Source organism: Agelaius tricolor, unplaced genomic scaffold, assembly GCF_023055355.1.
Source record: "Agelaius tricolor isolate 1412-34295 unplaced genomic scaffold, bAgeTri1.0.p SCAF_28, whole genome shotgun sequence".
NCBI lineage: Eukaryota > Metazoa > Chordata > Aves > Passeriformes > Icteridae > Agelaius > Agelaius tricolor.
In genome coordinates, this window is record NW_027269288.1 from 5,994,342 (window position 1) to 6,014,761 (window position 20,420).

The 20,420-nt window shown below is 52.4% G+C and overlaps 4 protein-coding genes across 6 annotated transcripts in view; 2 read left to right on the forward strand and 2 right to left on the reverse strand.

Moving 5' to 3' along the window:
- Positions 1-359: 359 nt before the first annotated feature.
- Positions 360-6,305, forward strand: LRRC47 (leucine rich repeat containing 47). The gene is made up of 7 exons (XM_071448822.1): positions 360-1,038; positions 1,445-1,888; positions 2,629-2,745; positions 3,049-3,164; positions 3,468-3,570; positions 3,958-4,047; positions 4,223-6,305. Exons 1-7 carry the CDS (start codon positions 397-399, stop codon positions 4,433-4,435), a joined length of 1,725 nt encoding a protein of 574 aa, XP_071304923.1. The 5' UTR covers positions 360-396; the 3' UTR covers positions 4,436-6,305.
- CCDC27 (coiled-coil domain containing 27) lies at positions 5,065-8,350 on the reverse strand. The gene is made up of 6 exons (XM_071448823.1): positions 8,220-8,350; positions 7,273-7,403; positions 7,054-7,131; positions 6,587-6,799; positions 6,094-6,198; positions 5,065-5,978 (listed from the first exon to the last, which is right to left on the reverse strand). The coding sequence occupies exons 1-6, from the start codon at positions 8,317-8,319 to the stop codon at positions 5,844-5,846; spliced, it is 762 nt and encodes a 253-aa protein (XP_071304924.1). The 5' UTR covers positions 8,320-8,350; the 3' UTR covers positions 5,065-5,843.
- Positions 8,351-8,396: 46 nt separating this feature from the next.
- LOC139600557 (myo-inositol 2-dehydrogenase-like) lies at positions 8,397-16,862 on the forward strand. Its single transcript, XM_071448821.1, has 9 exons — positions 8,397-8,686; positions 9,485-10,009; positions 11,176-11,246; positions 11,657-11,765; positions 12,406-12,536; positions 12,927-13,034; positions 13,929-14,047; positions 14,774-14,930; positions 15,567-16,862. The coding sequence occupies exons 1-9, from the start codon at positions 8,451-8,453 to the stop codon at positions 15,713-15,715; spliced, it is 1,605 nt and encodes a 534-aa protein (XP_071304922.1). The 5' UTR covers positions 8,397-8,450; the 3' UTR covers positions 15,716-16,862.
- TP73 (tumor protein p73) overlaps positions 16,528-20,420 on the reverse strand; it is a 37,888-nt gene continuing 33,995 nt past the window's right edge. For 2 of the 3 annotated variants that reach the window (XM_071448817.1, XM_071448818.1), the window contains one exon: positions 16,528-19,304. In XM_071448817.1, the coding sequence (XP_071304918.1) occupies positions 18,978-19,304 (327 nt within the window). In that variant the 3' untranslated portion in view covers positions 16,528-18,977. The remainder of the gene's footprint in view (positions 19,305-20,420) is intronic. The other variant, XM_071448819.1, reaches the window with a different exon arrangement.

The following is a 20,420-nucleotide window of genomic DNA, read 5'->3' on the forward strand; positions in this document are numbered from 1 at the left end:
GTACAGGTGTGTGCTGTAGCTGTGTAAACCTCACATATGAGCTGTATCTGGACCTGTGTGACTTTTACCCCTGTGTGCTGTATGTGTGTGAACTGTACAGGCATGTGCTGTACCTGGACCTGTGGGACTTGTACCCGTGTGTGAGCTTCCCCTGTGTAAGCTGCGCCTGGGCCTGTGCGGCCCCGCTGGGGCAGACCCGCGGCTCAGCAGGACGCGGTCCCGTGTTTTGCCCTTGTTGAAGGTATCCCTGCATCCAGGAGCGGCGATACATCCCGTGCGGCCGAGTTCCCGCCGCGGGTTCGACTGGCGGCCGGACCCTCCCCGAGGGCGGGACCGAGCCGGGGGCGGCCCTTGGACAGCGGCGGCGGCGGCGGCGCCGGGCGGGCTCCGGGCGCGATGGCGGCGGCGGCGGCGGGGCCGTGGCCGGAGCTGGAGGCGGCGGCGCGGGAGCGGCGGCGGGAGCTGTCGCTGGCGGGCGCGGCGGTGGCGGAGCGGGTGGCGGCGGGCGGCGGGCGGCTGCCGGAGGCGCTGCTGGCGCTGCCGCTGCTGCAGTCGCTGGAGCTGAGCGGCTGCGCGGCGCTGCGGGAGCTCGGCCCGGGCGTGGCGGCCGCGCTGCCCGCGCTGCACACGCTGGTGCTGAGCCGCAACGCGCTGGGTCCGGCCGGGCTGGGCGCGGGGCTGGGCGGGCCCCTGCCCGCGCTCCGCCTGCTCGACCTGTCCGGGAACGGGCTGGAGGCGCTGCCCGCCGCGCTCGGAGGGACGGGCGGCGGCGCGGAGGACGCGGTCCCGGCCTTCCCGCAGCTGCGCAGCCTCAACCTGAGCGCGAACCGGCTGCGGGAGCTGGGCCCGGGGCTCTGCCGCGCCGCGCCGCAGCTGCAGGAGCTGCTGCTGTCCGGGAACCGGCTGCGAGCGCTGCCCGGAGGGCTCCTGCCCCCCGAGGGGCCGCCCGCGCCCTTCCCGCTGCTCAGCCGGCTGGACGCGGCCGACAACGAGGTGGCCGAGCTGGGCGCGGACATCGCGGCGCTGCCGGCGCTCAAGGTGGGAGCCGAGCCCGCGGCCCCGCACGGGTCCCCATCGCGCACCCCTGACTGTCCTATCCCTGTCTCCTCCAGAGCGTCCCCATCACGCACCCCTGACTGTCCCATCTGTCTCCTCCAGAGCGTCCTCACCGCGCAGCCCTGACCGTCCCATCTCTGTCTCCTCCAGAGCATCCCCATCGCGCCCCCCTGACCGTCCCATCTCTGTTCCTCCAGAGCATCCCCATCGCGTAGCCCTGACCGTCCCATCTCTGTTCCTCCAGTGCGTCCCCATCACGCACCCCTGACTGTCCCATCTCTGTCTCCTCCAGAGCGTCCCCATCGCGCAGCTCTGCCCGTCCCATCTCTGTCTCCTCCAGAGCGTCCCTGTTGCTCACCCCTGACTGTCCCATCTCTGTCTCCTCCAGAGCCTGGACGTGGCCAACAACCAGCTACGGGAGCTGCCCGCCGCGCTGGCCGACTGCCCCCGCCTGAAGGAGGCCAACTTCAGGGGCAACCAGCTGAGGGACAAGCGGCTGGAGAAGATGGTCAATGGGTGCCAGACGAAGGCCATTCTGGAGTACCTACGGGCCGGGGGACGTGGGAAGGGGAAGGCTGAGAGTGGCAGAGAGGACGTCAGGAAGAAGAAGAGGGAGAAGCAGAAGAAGGACAGTGGGGATGGGGAGCAGGATGAGGTGGAAGAGGCAAGCAAGCTGCTGGTGAAGGTTCTGCACGTCTCTGAGAACCCAGCGCCTTTGGTGGTCAAAGTGAGCCCGGGTGTCAAGGATGTGCGAGCCTTCATCGTGTGCTGTGTGCTGAAAGGAGTGAACTTAAAGCCGGGAAATGCTCTCAAGAGGTTCCTGACCATGCAGGTAACAGGTGGAGCCTCGTGGTACTCATTTGGAATGGGAATGTTGCTGGCAGAGTTGGAAATAGACTGTTGTAGGCCTCTTCCAGCAGATGAGTTTGGAAACTTAAGGTGAGCTCCTCACTCAGCAGGTGCGAGGGTACAGGGTGAGTTGTCCCTGCCAGCAGCACACGCCTAGTCTGTCCAAAATCAACAGAACTGTTTTTGGGAAGGACCCATCAGAGCTCAGGTATTGCCACAAGGGCAATGGACGCGCTCACATTTGTGTTGTGACTGTAATGGGAGCTTGTTAGTACTGTGGAACCTGTTAAAAGCTAAAAATAACCCTGTGTCCTTGTGTAGAGATCCCTTGGATTGGCTCCAGCTTCCCTGATCCATTAAAACCATGGTACACACCCAGCTTTCTGACTGAGGTATCCTGCCCACAGGCCTGTTCCTGGGCCTGCTGCTCACCTGTCCCTTGGGTGGCAGGTGGGAGCTGCTTTCAGGTTACAAGGCTTGAGTATTTGGGATTGCTTTCTGACTTAAAATTTGGTTTCCCTGTAGAAAAACATGTCACATGTTGTCAGGCTTTGCTACCATTGCATTTGGGCTGTAACAGAGATACAGATGAAGGGAAGGGCTCTGTTTTTTAGTCACCTGGCTGGTAGTGCTGCCAACATTAAATACAGAAGAATCTGCACATGGAAGGGATAAATCATACTGCCTTTTTGATCTATTTTGATGGCATCCTTTATGTTTCAGACCAAGCTGCACGAGGACATCTGTGAGAAGCGCACAGTAGCCACCATTGCCACCCACGACTTGCAGCTGGTCAAAGCTCCTCTGACATATGATGTTCAGCCTCCTGATGAGCTCAAGGTAGGGCTTAAGGGTGCTTTCTTACCTCATAGAACCTAGAAAACAAACTCCAGGAACTTTAGATGTTCTGATTTCCTTGCTGTCCTGCTGTACCAGGTGCCTGGTTTAGTACTAGCGGCTGAGCCTGTTTTTCAAGTGGGTGTTACAGCAGTCCATGTGAAATGGAAAGTATTTCCGTGGTGAAAAAGGCATGACAACATGCAGGAATATTGTTTAATTATTGACCTGCTTACAGGGGAGTGTTGTAACCCTGGTGTTTGAGTGAAATTCAGTTAAAATGTTTTGTTTTCCCACGTGGTGCAGATCACGCCCCTGGGTCGGAAGGAGATCAAGGCAAAGGATCTTCTCCGCCAGCTGCAGCTGGAGGCTGAGGAGCAGCGGAAGCAGAAGAAGCGTCAGAACGTCTCTGGGCTGCACAGGTCAGCGCCTTGTTGTGGTTTTCCCACGTACATTTTGGTGACTCCACTGGGGATGTGACAGATGTGTTCAGAACAGCAGATAGAAGGGAAGCAGAGAGGATTGAAGGGTGTGTGGTGCACATGCTGTGAGCTGAGGGAATCGGGCATGAGGAAAACTTGACGTAGCAGCAGATGGGCTGTAAGGCAGTGTGTGGCCCTGCCCTGTGCTGAGATCACACACTGATTCCTTTTTGTCACTATTTGCTGCCATTGTGTCCAGCTCTCTCAGTTGCTCACTTCTTGCTGCTTTGTTTCTCGTGGCAGGTACCTGCAGCTGCTGGATGGCAAAGACAACTACCCGTGCCTGGTGGATGCTGAAGGTGCTGTGATTTCCTTCCCACCAATAACCAATAGTGAGAAAACAAAGGTACTTCCCAATCATGGAAATACATCAATAATTAAGCAGTGTTTCGTTCTATTGTGAGATGTTTAACTCAGAGGCATACAGTTCTGTGAAACTTGTGCTTGTAGTCCAAGTATAAACTCTTACAGTTTATATGGGCTCTGCTGTCAGACTGGGAGGAATCTGGGAGTTGGGAGTTTTACCTCTGGAAATCTGTTCCAAAACACCAGCCTGCCTGTGCAAAAGCTTTGGAAGGGTAATAATTTGGCTTTTGATTTGTAAAGAACAGCAGAGCTTTGCCCCTGATTAAACAGAGTGAAAGCCTGCAGCTCTGTGTGCTGGGACGTGTCCAGGGGGCTGTGGATAAGCTGCTCTTACTCCTCACTTGCTTCATCTCTGAAACTCTTACAGATTAGAAAAGAGACCCGGGACCTGTTTCTGGAAGTGACGAGTGATACCAGTTTACAGATCTGCAAGGATGTGATGGACACCCTTATCCTGGTAGGGAGTTCAGGAAAATATTCTTCTGTTCTTGGGGGGGCTCCTGCCAAACGTGTCATTGCTCACATGCATTGAGAAGAACACAGAAGCTGATTTGTATTTTTGTAGTATTGTTACTCCCTCTCTTTGTTCCCGGCCACAGAATTGATGTTGTTCTCTGTACTTTGCTTTGCAGAAAATTGCAGAGCTGAACAGATCTGCCTTGGAGAACAAGGAAGGCTCTGGTTCAGATGTGGAATCAGATGCTCTCTGTGGACCAGGGAATTTGAACCTGCCCTTGGTGGTGGAGCAGGTGCGAGTGGTGGACACGGATGGGAACTTGAAAGTACTTTATCCTTCCAAAACAGACCTGGCCACAGTGTCCTCTCTGCTGACTGTGATCCGTTAGCAGGTGCCTGAGCTGAGAGAGGATTCCATTGCCTTTATTTGGGGTTTTTTACATGTATTCAACAACTCAACTGATGCACAGTGAGATGGGTTTTTAAAGAAAAGATGTGGAGCATCCTGCTGGGAAAAGCAATGGCTGCAGAGTTTGATGAGCTACAGCAAGGAGAATTGGGATTTTCATCCTTAACAGACATCATCCATGTTAGGCCTGTGCAAAAGAGCAGCATCTTCAAACATGGGCTGAAGGCAGAGAAGCTGTTGGATGTCAGAATGCAGTAGAGAAAATCATTGCAATGTTTAAAACAAGCACAGTCACATTTTTCTGCAAGATCACTTTTTCCTCCTGGTGTTTCATGTGGATCATTATTATGGCAGCAGAGAAATGCAGTTAATTGACAGTGTGGAACTGAGGTCCTCTGCTGGGTACAACCTGGAGCCAGAATGCCAAAGCACTTTGCTGACATCTTGTTCTGCAGAATTTTATCTGGAGTAACTGTGAACATTTAGTTGCTGTCAGAAGCATTTAATTGCTGTCAGAACTTGAGGGATGCATTTTAAAGTGACGGTTTTTGTGTTCAGACATGAGCGCAGCTTCCATTTTTAAGGGATTTGTTGAGGGTTTGTGTGTCCCAGTGCATTTCAGGGCCATCCTCCATCCCTGTGGGAATTGTGGTGACCTTGTGTGTGCCCAGAGAGTCACTGTGGGCGAGCACTGGCTTTGTTTTTGCTGAGGGGGTTCAGGTCTATTCAGAGCTGCCTCCAGCTGACACTGCTGAACTCCCTGTCCCCCCAGAGTACAGGCACTGATGCCCACAGTGACCCTCCTGGAGCTTTCTGCCCTACCCACCTATTTTTACTTTCCAAAATACAGGCAGTTGGAGCAGTTCTTGTTTGGCAGTCTCTGGGTGACCTATATGTGTGGGTGAGCACTGGTGGGCACTCACACCTCTCCTTAAGCCAGCGTGACCCCCAGACTGACTCTCTTCTGGTAAAAATGATATCTCAGAGCTCTAACTGAATTGCTGCTATGTCAAATACATCCCCATGTCAGGACTTGCACATGGAATGGAAAAATAAAACAGCTTTTGCAGCCCTGGCACTGTCCCTCGTTCTGGCATTGGGGGATGTTCAGTTATGTCACTTAGAAACTTCCCAAGGCAAAAATGGGAATTATACACTGCCCAGCTGCTTGTAGCCAAGCCATCCTTGTGCTTCAGGCTTCTCTGGAAGTCAAGTGTTACTACAGACCAAGGACTTCCAGTGACTTGTGCTCTGAGTTGGCTGAAACAATTGAATCAGATACTCCAACAGAACTTGGTGTCAGTAAAATGAGTTTAATTTCTTGTAAGGCACCTGCTCCGAGCTGAGAGCCCAGAACCTGAGGCTGGTGATGGGTTCTGGCTCAGCCATCAGAGCTTTTCCATCCTGGAGGATTTCCTTCTCCTTGCTGGTGATGCTGTGCTGCTGTCGCTGCTGAGCAGTGACGTCCTGCTGCTCTTGTTCTTCAGCATCTGCTGGAACTCCGTCCGCTCGTTAAAGATTTTCTGAAAATCAGCCACGTGTGAAGAGGTGGGCAGGCTGGGAGCAGCACTGCAAAGTGTCCTCTTAGCTCAGCAGTCCCTTCCTGGCTGCTGGAAGCTGTCTGGGAGAGCCACATACCTGCATTGCCTCCAGCAGTTCATCATCCGTGAGCTCGCCCTGGGGGTCCTGGATGCCCTCCACGCTGAACGTAGCCTGGATTATTTTGTTTCTGTACCTTTCAAACTTCGGATAAAAGAGGAGAGCGGGTGTGTTCAGGCTTAATGTGCATTTGCACCGATCTACAGAGACTGTGAAGTGTTTATGTGAAATTACAGGCAGTTTGGGCTTCACTGAAAGTGCTGTGGTGATTATGTGGGTCTGGGTGGGCCAAGGCTCTTCCCCTGGCACCAGGAGATGACTTTAGGGTGGTTCTTGTTACCTTGGGTCTGGAAGGATGTTAGAAACCTGACCTGAACTCACCTTTCTCCAGAGTTTCTGGTATTTGAGGTCTCTTTTCTTTTTAAGTGGCACAAGAGCTGCCTGCTCCACAGCTAGGGAGCAAATGGATTGAGATTCCCAAGTGTGTCCCAAGAGGGAGACAGGGCTCTGAGGTGAAAGAGGCCACACTTACCTTGCTGCTGATGAGCTCCAGTGCCACTCTGGTTTGCAGCTCTGTGTGCTGCAGTGCCTCAAACTGGCTCTGGGTCTCCTTCTGGGCCTGTTTCTGCTCCAGGAGGTGGAGGCGGGTGGTCACAACCTCAGCCTGCAGCTGGCTGATTGTCCCCTGTAACTCACTGATGAGCTTGTTCTGCTCAGCCAGCTGGAATTCCTGTTCTGCAACAACCTGAGCAGATACAGGAATCCAGCTGTCACTGGGGAGAAGAAAGTGAGCAAGTTTGACCTTATTTTCCCACTATTTGGTCCAAATGTTTCCTGGGCAGAATCTCTGGACTGACAATCTCACCAGTAGTGGTAGCTGTTATTATTTGGTGTTTTCTCTAAAACTACTGGGGTTAAGTGGGGGTTTTATATGCCAAACTCAACCAGCCCAGTGAAACAGCAAACAGACTTTTCTGTAGAGGCTTTGCTCAAATTCACCTGTTGAAGGTTTTGGTTCTCCTCCTCCATCATCACCACTGCTTCTTTCTGCCTCTGTTCTTCTGTAAGGCTGCAAAGCTGGAAGGAGAATGTTTTACACTTCAGTTTCACAGCCACAGGTGACCCTCCTGCCTATGAGAGAGGGAATGTTGCAAAAATCCCAAATTCCCAGCTGCCATGTCTCCTGCTAGCCATGGCCACCATGCTCTTGGGCCGTACCTTGTCAGACACAGCTTGGAACTGGACTTCTCTCACTCTGAGCTGCTTCTGGAGCAATTCCTTTTCGGATTTGATTCTCCGAAGCTCGGATTCTTGGATCTCCATCTGTCTTTGCAAGGAAGAGATGGCACCTGTGAAGTGGGAGAGTATTCTGTTAGCAAAGCAAATCCCTGCTGAACGCCCTGTGGCTGCTTTTTTCAGGTGAGCATAAGCAAAGCCACTGTGGGAACAGTCTGGGACCAGACTTGGGTCACATAAATGCTGCATCACAGTAGTTCTGGGTGATGATGTGGTTTGTGGGATGTGGGTTTGTACAGTGTGGAGAAGAAAAGGTGGTTTCACTTCAGTGTGACTAATTGTGGCCTTCCAGTGCCACAAAGAACTGACAGAGACTGTTTACAAGGTGCTGGAGTGACAGAACAGGAGGGAATGGCTTCACACTAATAGAGAACAGGGTTAGAGTGGATGTATGGAAAAAATTCTTCCCTGTGAGGGTGGCTAGGTCTGGCACAGGTTTTCCAGAGAAGCTGTGGCTGCCCCTGGATCCCTAGAAGTGTCCAAGGCCAGGTTGGACAGGGCTTGGAGCAACCTGGGATAGTGGAAGGTGTCCCTGCCCATGGCACGGGGTAGCACTGGGTGATTTTTAAGGTCCCTCCAACCCAAACCATTCTGTTATTCCATGTGTATTAAACGGCCTGGCTTTGAGGTGGGCGCTGCTCTGAGGACACGCAGAGTGGGCGCCTCGAGCCCTGCTTTGCCACTCTGCTCAGCGCTTTCTCTGCTGGTTTTCTCGTGTTCTTCACTTCCAAGGGGAGAAAAAAAGTGTTTTCAAAGCAAGCGGCTTTTCAGCCTGTGAGCGACACCCTGCAATGTTTCCAAGGTGAAAGGAGCCGAACTGAATGAGACCTAGGCAGGTAAAGGCGTGCTCTGGGCACCTCCCGCGGTACCTATGGCCATCTTGTGGTCATCCTTGGCTTTCCGCAGCTCCTGCCGGAGCTGCCCCATGGTTTCGGCGAGCTCTGCTCCCTGCGAGTCATCGGCTTCCATCGCCCGGGGCTGGGGCTGCGGCCGGGCCGGGCCGGGGTCTGTCCTGCACCGCGGCGCTCGGAGCGGGGCCGCTGCCGGGCAACGGCGTGAGGCGGGCGGGCCTTCCGCTTCCGAGTCAGCGGGGCCGGGCCATGGGGCGGAGGAGGAAGACGCTGCACGACTACGCGGCCGAGTTCTCGGAGCTGTCGGTGCGGCGGGAGCCGGCGGGGCCGGGCCCGGCGGGCGCCGTGGAGACGCTGTTGTGCACGCCGTGCCAGCTGCCCCTGAGGGTGCGCCGCGACCGCATCCTGGAGCACCTCAGCTCGGGCCGCCACTGCCGCAACCGCCGCCTGCTCCGGCAGCTCGGGCTGCGCGCCCCGGGGCTCCGGTGAGGGACACACCGCTGCTCGGGCTCATCCTGCCCTTCCCTGCCTCACCCACCCTAGTTCAGTCTCACCCGAGCGCCCCTGCTCGGGCTCATGTTGCCCTTCTCTGCCTCACTCGCTCCATCTCAGCCTCACCCGACCGCCCCTGCTCGGGCTCATCCTGCCCTTCCCTGCCTCACTCGCTCCATCTCAGTCTCACCCGACCGGCCCTGCTCGGGCTCATCCTGCCCTTCCCTGCCTCACCCGCTCCATCTCAGCCTCACCGACCCTTGCTCGGGCTCATCCTGCCCTTCTCTGCCTCACCCGCCCCATCTCAATCTCACTGATCCCAGAACAGTGTCCCCAGCTGGACCAGTGCTTGTCCCGCTGTGCTGGGCACTGCTGAGGCCCCTCAAGTGCCATGCCCAGTTCTGTTCCTCACTACAAAGCAGACATTGAGGGGCTGGAGCGTGTCCAGAGAAGGGTGTGGAGCTGGGGAAGGGGCTGGGGAGTCAGTGCTATGAGGAGTGGCTGAGGGAGCTGTGGGTGGCACTTAGTGGTGTGGTTTAATTGACAAGGAGATTCTCAGTCAAAGGTTTGCCCTGATGATCTTGGAAATCTTGTCCAATTTTAATGATTCTTTAATTATCTGTCTCACCTGACCCCACTCAGGAAGCGTTTGGACAGCATCCTCAGACATATGGTGACATTCTTGAGGTGTTCTTATGCAGGGTGTTCTTCTCAAGAGTTGGATTTGATGATCCTTGTGGGTCCCTTCCAGCTCAGGATATTCTCTGATCCTCTGATCTCTGTCTCCTCAGCTCTGCAGGTCCCGACTCCAGCCTGAGCCTGAGCCTGCCCCTGCCACTCGACGTGCCCTCCCTGCTCTCCCATCCCTCCTTCCTCATCACCACTGGATCCAGCACTGGCTACAGCATGGTCCCCTCCCCACCCTCCTACCACAAGCTGCTGGTTCCCCACCGCCCCATCCCCACCACACACAGGGATGACCCAACACCCTCCACCTCTGCCAGCCACCCCTCACCGCTGGCCACCTTCCACACCAGGATTGAACCTCCTGGCCAAAGCGAGCCCGCACCTGATGCCTCCAACAGCCTGACACCCCCCTCATGCCATGGTGGCAGCAGCGTCGGCCTCGTGCTCTTCGGCGCAGGGCTCGTGAGCACAGCCTTGATGCAAAGCCTGCTGGAGGAAGCTGGATGCTGCCTGCTCTACGTGGTGGAGGATCAGCTGGAGGAGGTGGAACGTGCCTTTGGCGCCAGGGTCCCAGCTGGCACCAGGGTGCTGCAGCAGCAGGAGGCCACCCTCGCGCTCAGCGACCCGCGGTACTGACCAGCGCGGGGGCTTCCACACAAGCCTTGCCTTCCCCTCTGGGAAACTCTGCAGCAGCCCCAGACTGTCCCTCTGTCCACCAGCTCCCTGCTGTGCCTCTGCTCAGGGCAGGGGGCTCCATGCCAGCCTTGCCTTCCCCTCTGGGAACTCTGCAGCAGCCCCAGACTGTCCCTCTGTCCACCAGCTCCTGGCTGTGCCTCTGCTCAGGGCAGGGGGCTCCATGCCAGCCTTGCCTTCCCCTCTGGGAACTCTGCAGCAGCCCCAGACTGTCCCTCTGTCCACCAGCTCCTGGCTGTGGCTCTTCTCAGGGCGGGGGGCTCCATGCCAGCCTTGCCTTCCCCTCTGGGGAACTCTGCAGCAGCCCCAGACTGTCCCTCTGGCCATCCGTGCGGGAGTGAGGGGCCCTTTTGTCACCTACCCATAGATCCTTCAGGGGTCTCTGAGCAGCTTAACTGGGCCCCAGATTAAGGGAAACTTGGAGGTGCTTAGGTACAGGCAGTTTTGTTAAGAAATTTAAAAAAACCAAACATTTTCCTGCATTCCCACAGAACAATAATAAATGGCAGCTTCCCTGCTTCCTGCCAATTTTCCTGTTTCAGAGCAGTCAGCTGAGTTTGGTGGCTCTTGGAGCTCTGAGATAAGCGAGGGTTGGTGTAAATTGTGGGAGGATTGTGGCATTTTGCTTTAGATTGAACTGAACAACTGTAACATCACCAAAGTGCTGTTGCTGTCAGGTCTAAAATATTGCAGGAGCAAAAGGCAGAGCTTTTAGGAAAGGCAGATTTGATACTAGAAAATAAAGAATCACAGGAAGCTAAGATGCATTGATCAGCAGCTCTACCACATAAATACTTTGGATTTCTGTGTGTGTGTTAACTGTCAGGATTTAAATACTTTTTAAAGGAAACCTTTAAAAGACTTTCTCCTTGAAGATGCAGGAGAAGCAGTGCAATTCCTTTGTGCCACTTGTGGTTTTAATCTATGTGTGTCACTACATTTCATCCTTGAAGCAGGCACCGAGTTCCTTCTATAACCCAGCTGGCTCTTCCAGAGCAATGGGGTTTTAGGTTTTTTAAACTGTTACCAAATAGAGCTTTTGAGCATTGTTTGACCTAGTGAAAACCTTGTTCTTACTGAAGATCTCTCTTGATTCCTGCAGAGTTTCTGGAGCCATTATTTGTTCTCCACCTGACAAAGCCCCTGAGATGGTAAGAGATGCCTTACGAGCAGGTGAGAGGAGCAGCTGCACATTGAGCTTTTCCCTGTGCCCGTTGATGTGCACTTGTGAGTGTGTTTGTGTTTCAGCAGCAGCCCTGGAGCTGTGCAGGCTCTCAAACTGTGCAATTAAAGTGTCTGAGATCCCTGCTGATGTTAATGGCTGGACACCAGTGGGGTTTGTGCTATGCTGGTCCCAGTATGACTGGGCAGTGTCTCATCCTAAAATCCCACCAGGACTCACAGGAAAGCTGTCACCAAAACAGTCCCACTCCTGGGGTCTGGGACAGCTGAAACCACAGCAGGCAGGCAGAAGGGGGTAAATGCCATCAAAACCAGAAATGTAACGAGCTGTTACTGCAAGATCAAGGTGTTTTGTGCAGCTGTGTCTCCCCTGAGCCCTGTGTGTGTCCTGTTTTGCACAGGTAAAGGTGTGTTCTGTGAGGGGCTGCCCAGCTTGGACAGACAGACAGCAGAAGCCTGTTTTGATGAGGCCGACAGGTGTGGGAGGCCACTCGTGTGTGGGTTCTACAAGTAAGACCAGTGGTTTTCCTGTGATTTATTCTTTATAAAATCCCATGTCTGGAAGCAGCACTGATTCCTCAGGCTTTCCTGACTTGGTCCTCAAATCAGCTTGGTTTCACCTTGAGAGGAACAGTGGATTTGTCTTTCCAAACAAGCTGTGGATCTGCTGGTAGATAAAACTAGCACTGGGAGATAAAAAGAAACAATGGGGAGGATTCTACTGATTGATGAATGGAAAAAGATATTTGCTTTTACAAATAAACTTTAGGTTTGCTGATAAACGAAATTAGACATTGAAATATGAAAGAAACAATGGGGAAGAAAAATCCCTAAATTCTGTAAGAATTAAAAATGAAAAGGGAGGGTTATACATTAGAGGGAAATCTTTGGTATCAGGTGTATCAGGAAGTCTGAACCTCTCAAGTATCTCAGCCAATGGGGAAAGAGAGAAGGGAAATGTGGCTGGAAAATTGGGATAAAAAGGAGGCTGCATCCTCCAAAAATTGGAGAGATCCCAGGGGAATGCCCCATGGCCTCTCCCTTTATAAAAATAAAGTAAAAAGGACTCCTCAGTCTCCTTTTTGGACATAAACCTCTGATGTTTGTGGATTAATTTTCCTAACAACCTCATCCTTGTTTCCCTTGGAAGGCGCTTTGACCCAGCCCTGCAGTTCCTGTACAAGAAGGTGCGGGAGAGCCGGGCCCTGGGCAGGATCCACCGGGTATCAACCATCAGCAGCCTCTATCCTGCAGCCTCTCTGAGCCTGCTGAAAGCCTCAGGTACCCAGCAGCTTCCTGCTGAAGAGTCTGGCCTTCACTCAGAGTCATGGAATGGTTTGGCTGGGAAAGGACATTTAAGCTCATCTGTTCCACCCCCTGCCATGGTCAAGACACCTTAACCAGACCAGGTTGATCCAAAACCTGTTCTGGAAATGTCTCTGTGTTCTGTGGGAATTCCCCTGAATTTGTATAGCCTTAAGATCCATGGGGAGGAGAGTTTTTTGAGGAGTGTTTTCTTTACCAAACTTCACTTCTGTGCATTTTTTTGTCCCTTTAGTATTAGTTTCTTCACTGTGGGGGCTTTTTATACCATCTCTGTGCAGTTCAGAAATATGAATTGGCTGTGGGTTTCAATATGGAGACATTAATGCCCAGTTTTGCTTCTTCCAGGTGGAATTTTTTACAATGCTGCCGTGCATGACATAGATATTATCAGTTTGTTGTTGGGAGAGAGTGTGCCAGATACAATATTTTCCCTGGGCCATGCCTTCTGTGCAGGTAAGAATGAGTCTTTTGATGGTTTATTGGGTACCTCTGGACTTCAAGGTTAAAACTAGCAACAAAAAAGGAATGAGAGCATTATAGCCATGACAATTATTCCATCATGGAGCAGCTGAATAAACAGGCTGGTGGAACATAAGGCAGGTTCCTTGGGGGTATTTGGTGGAGATCTCTGAATATGGTGAATCTCCTGCTGATGTGAAGCAGTTGCAGTGGAGTTATCATTGAACATGACTCTGCAGGACACCAGATTTGGAACCAGAGTACAGAAGATAACTGAGCTAAGGTTTGAGCTCACAAAAATGTCAATGAAATGTTCATTCTCTGCTTTCTCTGGCCCTTCCCTGTGGATCCCAGCACACAGCTGTGCCTTTGCTCTGGGTCATGTTGGGTTGATGTGCACACTCTGGGCTACCACACTCATTTAAACGAACCCTAAAAGGTGGAAGGTGCCGTTTTTGAAATGGAAATGCAGAGTTTTAATTAAGGTAATTGCAGCAGCTGCCAAGCTTGGCTGGCTGGGGTGAGGAGGGGCAGGATGCAGCACTCTCTTGCATGGCACAGCATTGAAATGCAGCAAACAAGAGCCCTCCAGGAGGGTTCTGTACCCTCTGTCTGCTCCAGCAACGTGCTGGAAGTTGCCTGTTCCTGGAAGCACAGGTGGGTGCCCTCATTTGAGAGCTGCAGGCTGGCAGGGTGGAGTTGGGCCTGGGGCTGTGTGTTCCTGCAGAACTGCCTGTGTTCCATCAGGAATGCTGGTGAAGCAGCTGGGGTGCTGTGGGAAGCTGTCACAAAGCCAGTGTCACCTCCCAAAGGAAGAACAGCATTTTGTGGCTGTAGGATGTGCTGGTTTGCTGTTCCTGGGGTGAGCCAGGCCTGTTTTGTCCCCAGACATGGGCTGCCTGAGGGATGTGGACATGGTCACCATCAGCATGAAGTTCCCCAGCGGAGCCATTGTCACCCTGGACATCAGCCAGCACTGCACCAGGAGCTGTGACCAGCGGCTGGAGGTGGGGTCCTGCTGCTCAGTCAAGTCTGTTTTGACTCCTCTGAGTGTGCCTGCAGCACATTTCCCAAACACCCTCTATTACAGAATCATTGAGGTTGGAAAAGACCTCCAGGATCATCAAATCCAACCTGTCACCAATCCCCACCTTGTCACCCAGAGCAGAGCTTTAAGTGCCACATCTGTTTGGCTGTTGCCTCAGCAGCAGTCCTTTTTCAATCTACAATCCACTTTCTCTTTTCTCACCCAAATTTTCTCTCTGTCCCATGCATTATGTGGTGTTAAGAGCTGCATGAATCATAGCAGAGCAGGAACAGCTCTCCTGAGGCTGAAATTGTGCAGATTTCCTTTGTCCTTTCCAGGGTGGTCTCAGCTGTGTAGCAGGAGTCCTGCATATGAAAGGGGAAGAAAAGTGTAAATTCCTACAGTAATGAATAATTACAGCTATGGGGGCTGGTCTTGGGGAGGAATTTCTGTTAGGCACTTATAAAAGGGGCTTTGCTCAGGTGAGGTATTACACAAGTGGAAACCATTGTACTACAGCAGATCCATGGTGTTTCTATTGTGTCTGAGCCATTCCAGGGCTGGGGCAGGTGTGACTCCTCATTTCAGAACCTACTTTTGTCTTGGTTTTACAAACCAGGGCTTCTCTAACCTGGCCAAGTGTGTGAGATTGAAAATGTGATAACTTCAAAATATTCTTTCCTCCCTGTTTTGCTCCTTCTCTCAGGTTCATGGGTCTCAGGGGACGTTAAGGGTGGACAACCAGAACCCCCTGGGCATCACAGAGCATGGGACTTCTGTGTCCATCTGTCCCCAAAGCCAAGCTGAGCGCTACAGAGATGCCTACAGGGAGCTCTTCCGGCACTTCCTGAGAACCCTGAAAGGTGGGACAAGGCTTAAATGGATGGCTGGTGTTGCTTTGGGTTGGCTTTCTTAGGGATGCACTGTGTCAGGTCATGGAGATGGGTGGGGAATGATGATCTGAAACTCTGTGCTGGGTTTAAGAAATGAGGGTTGGGAGGGGAAACTCCCTTGGACCTTACTGCTGTTTGTGACAGCCAAGAGATTCTCAGCCAGAGTCCTGACTGCCCAGAAGGGATGAAAATCACAGAATCATGGAGTGGCTTGGGTGGGAAGAGGCTTTGAAGATCATCTAGCCCACACTATCCTCAGCCAGAGTCCTGACTGCTCTGAAAGGGTAAAAATCACAGAATCATGGAATGGCTTGGGTGGGAAGAGGCTTTGAAGATCATCTAGTCCACACTATCCTCAGCCAGAGTCCTGGGTGCCCTGAAAGGAAAAAAATCACAGAATCATGGAGTGGCTTGGGTGAGAAGAGGCTTTGAAGATCATCTAGTCCAAGCTATTTTTATTCAGCAGTATTTCAGTTGTTGTGGCTGCATTGCCAGGGCAGGAGGAGGGGTTGAAATGTTTTAAGTCTTGTGGCCCCAGTGCTGTGGGGGGATCTGTGCTCACAGGGGACCATGGGTTTCATCCAGTGCTTTGTTGCTGTCCCACAGGCCAGGAGCCCCCCGTGGTCACCAAGGAGCAGCTCCTCTGGACCATCCAGGTCGCTGCAGCAGCCGAGCAGTCCTGGAGGAATGGATCTGCCGTGGACTTGCACAGCAGTGCCACGGATCCGCCTGGGGTCAAGGCTGAGCTTGTGTGACAGCCACTCCCACCCAGTGGCCTCAACAGAAGGTGGTTTTGGTGTTCCCACTGGGAATGCCCAGCAGACAGAGGCACTTCTGAACCAGGAGCACTCGTTGCTGGGGCGGGGCAGGGTTCCCACCACGTCAGCCAGAGCCTGCAAGAAATTCCGTGTGGTTTCATCCAGGTGGTTTTTCCTCCTGGAGGGTGCTGCTGGCCACAGAGCTCTGTTTTCCTGGGAGAAGAGTAATGCTCCTTGGGCCAGGCAGGGTAGTGGAGGACCACCAGTATCTGGGATGAGGGAGAAGTCTCCCCTTGGAGAGGGAACAGCCACTGCCTGCCTGGAGGAGAAGTCACAAGCAGGCGCCTTCCCTGCAGTGCCACAAGGAAGGTGATTTAATGCTCAAAAAAGCATTTAATGCTCACAGGAGCATCTGTGAGTATGTTTAGATTGGATATATGGAAGAGATTCTTCCCTTGGAGGGTGGTGAGGGGCTGGAATGGATTTCCCAGAGAAGCTGTGGCTGCCCCATCCCTGGAAGTGTTCAAGGCCAGCCTGGACAGGGCTTGGAGCAAGCTGGGATCGTGGAAGGTGTCCCTGCCATGCCAGGGGTGGGATGGGATGAGCTTTAAGGTTCCTTCCAAACAAACCTGTCTGGGATTGCATGATCCTGTCTGGGACACAGACCCCAGCAGAAGGCAGAGCCACAGGCCAGTCAGTGTCTGCCAGGAGCTTTGGGCCTTTGTGGTGTGTGGAGCTCTCTGCAGATGTGAGGCTCTGACTGTTCCTGTCTGGCTATCACATACCAGTTTTCAAGATCTTTTGAAACCTTTTTTTTTTTTTTTTTTTTTTAAATTTTTTTTAATTTTTTTTATTTTTATTGAATTACAACAACATTCTTGACTTCTTCCATTTCAAGGCATTAAGTTCATTAAGTTTATAAACTTCTTGCAAGAACCTTTAGTTCAATCAATTTCCAATTCCTACCTGTGGAATATATACTCCTAAAACTAGAAATAATGGTGAAATTTGTGTTCTTTTTGGGAAATTGTTTTTAAGAGTGTAATTTTTCAAGCTCAGAAAAAACTGTGTCTTAATGCTTGTTCTCCATTCAATTCACTATTTTTTAGCCATTTATTAAGAAAAAAAAATTATGTGTCCAGAAGCTGGTTTTTGCCTCTCTGTTCTTGCTGTAGCAAATTAGTACACAATGGTGGGTTTCTTTTTTGTTTCAGTAGCTTTAGGCCTTTTGAGGTCCTACAGTTGAAGGTTTACTCTGGGTTAAGAGGGCACTTTCTGTCCAGTTTTAATTTTTAGATGCAAAAATTCCCACATGTGCTTTTATTGTGTTACAAAAAAAAAACCAAAAACAACCAAACAACAGAAAAACAACCCAAAACAAAAAAGAGTAACCACATCTATAAAAATAACACATTTTCCAAAGATAACATTACAAAAAATACAATTCCTATCACAGAGTGATCCATTAATACTGCTGGGAACAGCCCTGGGAACTCTGGAAATGTGAGTGGTGGTTGCAAAAGCTTTAAAGCATTAAAGTGCTTTACTGAGCCATTTCCTGGGGACACAGGTCACTGTCAGCCACACCAGGGGAGCTCCCAGTCCCAAAGGTTCCCAATCCCTGTGGTGTGAGGGGTGGGATGGCCTCAGGGGTGGTGACTGCACCTGCAGCTCACCAGTCCCTGAGGAAGAGGAGGGACAAGAGGCAACCTGTGTGTGCTGAAGGCTCCGAGCTGCTGTGGGACAGCCAGACAGGGCCTTGGAGGAGGGTCCCATCCCAGGGCTGTGGGTGCAGCACATGCAGTGGTCACACTCCTGTCCCCCCTGGAGAAGGAGCAGCCACTGCCTGCCTGGAGGAGAAGTCACATCTCAGGTGAGCCCTGCTGGGATTTCAGCTCTCCTGCTCTTGCTCAGAGGGGCCAGGGCTTTGGGAAGGGTATCCAGCCCCTTCCCCAGCCTGGGGGTGGTGGGAAGCAGGTGCAAGGCTGCCTTTGGAGGCCTCCAGAGGGAGAGTGCAGCAGTGGGAATGGGCTGGGCAGCGTCATCTCTGTGCAGGTTCCCTCAGGCTGCCCAAAATCTCCAGTGACCCAGGGCTGAGGGGGCAGATGCAGCAGCTCCCTGCCCTCCCTCCTTCCCACAGCAACAGCTCCTGAGACTTCCAGTGCCTTTCCAAGACTTGTTGTGGGACATTGTCTTCCCAAAAGTGTAGGGAATAAACAATCAGGGAGGGAACACAGCTATTTGTGTCCTTGCTTTCTGTGAAGGCTTTTTTCCCAGTCTGAATCAACAGAGAAATTGCAGCTGGGGAAAATGACAAGGAACAGAAGAGAATTGGGCAGCCAGTCCATGCTGTGCTCCAAAAAGATGGAATTTACACCATGGCATTCCAGCTTGTCAGGTCTGACCTGTCAACAAAACTCCCCAAGGGAGCAGAGAAGGATTATCCAGACCTCTGACTTCCCAGGACAGTCACTGGCTTTTCCACAACTGCATGCAAGAGACTCAGAGGAGGGAAAAAACTGAGTTTTGAACAGATAAGGCTGGAGACAGGATTGTCTGCATGTTTACATGCTACAACATGGAATTAATTTACTTGACACTGCGGTGTCTCAGGAGTCAGTATCAATTTTTATAGCTTACATGAAAATAAATCTTTTCTCTCTCCTTACAGCACAACGAGTTTACTGTATGTACATTCTGTTTATATACACCAACCTTTAAGTACAAGAACACATTGGTAATGGACAAACAGGATCTTTCTGGCTCTACTGAGGGCTGAGGGAAGGGGTGCATTTGGCAGTCCATGGAAAAGCAGGGTGTGGCTTCACACCAGTCCCTGGCAATGCCTGCACAGGTCAGGGCTGAGTCTGTTGCAGTGCCAAAGCCCTCTCAGTTTGGGACACCATGAAGAACACGGATGGCGAGCAGGGATGAGAAAAATGTGCTGTCCTTACACTGCTGGATGCAGGGATGCTCCAGGAAAACACAAACCACACAGTGCCTCCTGTGCCGTGGGCAGGCAGAAACCCCGCTCTGTCTGCTGAGCTGGCTCGGCTGCCCTCCTCCTTTCCTTCCTCCTCCTCCTCCTCACCTCCAGTTTCCTCCCCAGGCAGGCACCTCCTGCCTGGCTCAGGGCCCGCAGTTCCCCTGGATATAACAAACTTAAACTTCTCCAGGTGCCCAAGGCTGCAAATACATTTTTGAGGGGTGGGGGGGTTTTGTCACCCCGCTGGTGTCTCGCTGCCACCTCTGGAGCCCCTCAGTTGATCTCTCCCTCCGTGAACTCCTCCTTTATGGACTGTTTGCGGGATTTGCAGTCCGGGAGGTCGAAGCCGAAGTCGGCCCAGTCGTCGGCGGTGCCGCGGTTGGGGATGGTGATGGTGTGGCGCACGCGGAAATGCACGGCCTCCATCACCCGCTGCCGCTGCAGCTCGCCCGAGCTGCCGATGGAGATGGTGGAGGCGTTGCTGCTGCTGCTGGAGCGGATCAGCTGCTGGGCGCCGTAGTCATGGCTCTGCTTAAGCTCCTGCAGACCCCGCCAGATGATCATGCGGTACTGCTCCGGGATCTTCAGTGCTGCGAGATCCTGCAAGGACAGCGCTGCTCAGGGCACGGCCAGCAGAATGGCACTGGACCAGCAGGAGGGAGCCCCAGGTTATGCTTTTGGGGAGGACACGTGGGGGCAATGCCCAACAGAGCAGAGCCGGACCTCCTGCCATGGCCAAGGGTCCTTCCCTCAGGTTCAGGGGTCTCAGGGGACGTTAAGGGTGGACAACCAGAACCCCCTGGGCATCACAGAGCATGGGACTTCTGTGTCCATCTGTCCCCAAAGCCAAGCTGAGCGCTCCAGAGATGCATAAGTTTGTTATATCCAGGAGAGAGCCCCAGATTATGTATTTGGGGGGACACATGGGTGCAATGCCCAACAGAGCAGAGCTGGACCCGCCATAGCTGTGGGTCCATCATGGTGCACCCATGGCCATGGATGCGTCCCCTGGGTGTCACAGACATATTTTATGAAAAATCCTTGTGCCAGGATTTTTTCTCCTGAGAAGCTCTTGAGAAGAGGCCTCAGAAATTATATGTAAACAATAATTATCTGCTGCTGTGGAACACAACAGGTGTGTCTTTGATTGGTCTCACGTGGTTGTTTTTAATTAATGGCCAATCACAGTCCAGCTGTCTCTGACTATCTGGTCAGGCACACGATTTTATTATCATTCCTTTCTATTCCTTGCTAGCCTTCTGATGAAATCCTTTTATTCTTTTAGTATAGTTTTAGTATATAATTTTCTTTTGATATAATATATATCATAAAATAATAAATCAGCCTTCTGAAACATGGAGTCAAGATTCTCATCTCTTCCCTCGTCCTGGGACCCCTGCGAACACCACCACACCCTGGGTTATTTCTCGTTTGCAACCAAGTAACTGCAGGTGTGCATGTTGGAGATTTTTGTTGTTTTGGGAAGGGTTCACATCAAACTGATGTGGAAATGGGAGGGAAGGAAGGGACCATTCCCCTCGAACACAGGTTGCAGAGCAGCGTGTGGAGCATCCTTGTGGCTGTGCACTTGGGATGGGCTCTGCTCTGGTCCTGGCCCAGGAGGCTGGAGCAGCACCAGCCTCCAGCACTGAGGACATGACATGACACTGACCTCAGGCTGGGGACATGTGCCAGGACACACACCAGCACAGGGGG

What these genes read in the sequence shown, in the direction of transcription:
- LOC139600557 (XM_071448821.1), top strand. Translation starts at nt 8,451, where the DNA reads ATGGGGCGGAGGAGGAAGACGCTGCACGACTACGCGGCCGAGTTCTCG. An exon ending in CTGCGCGCCCCGGGGCTCCG is followed by an intron (nt 8,687 to 9,484) that starts GTGAGGGACACA and finishes CTGTCTCCTCAG; the next exon opens with CTCTGCAGGTCCCGACTCCA. An exon ending in CTTCCTGAGAACCCTGAAAG is followed by an intron (nt 14,931 to 15,566) that starts GTGGGACAAGGC and finishes GCTGTCCCACAG; the next exon opens with GCCAGGAGCCCCCCGTGGTC.
- CCDC27 (XM_071448823.1), bottom strand. Translation starts at nt 8,319, where the DNA reads ATGGAAGCCGATGACTCGCAGGGAGCAGAGCTCGCCGAAACCATGGGG. An exon ending in TCCAAGCTGTGTCTGACAAG is followed by an intron (nt 7,132 to 7,272) that starts GTACGGCCCAAG and finishes TTCTCCTTCCAG; the next exon opens with CTTTGCAGCCTTACAGAAGA. An exon ending in TGGAGCTCATCAGCAGCAAG is followed by an intron (nt 6,199 to 6,586) that starts GTAAGTGTGGCC and finishes TTTTATCCGAAG; the next exon opens with TTTGAAAGGTACAGAAACAA.
- LRRC47 (XM_071448822.1), top strand. Translation starts at nt 397, where the DNA reads ATGGCGGCGGCGGCGGCGGGGCCGTGGCCGGAGCTGGAGGCGGCGGCG. An exon ending in AGAGGTTCCTGACCATGCAG is followed by an intron (nt 1,889 to 2,628) that starts GTAACAGGTGGA and finishes TTTATGTTTCAG; the next exon opens with ACCAAGCTGCACGAGGACAT. An exon ending in AGCCTCCTGATGAGCTCAAG is followed by an intron (nt 2,746 to 3,048) that starts GTAGGGCTTAAG and finishes CACGTGGTGCAG; the next exon opens with ATCACGCCCCTGGGTCGGAA.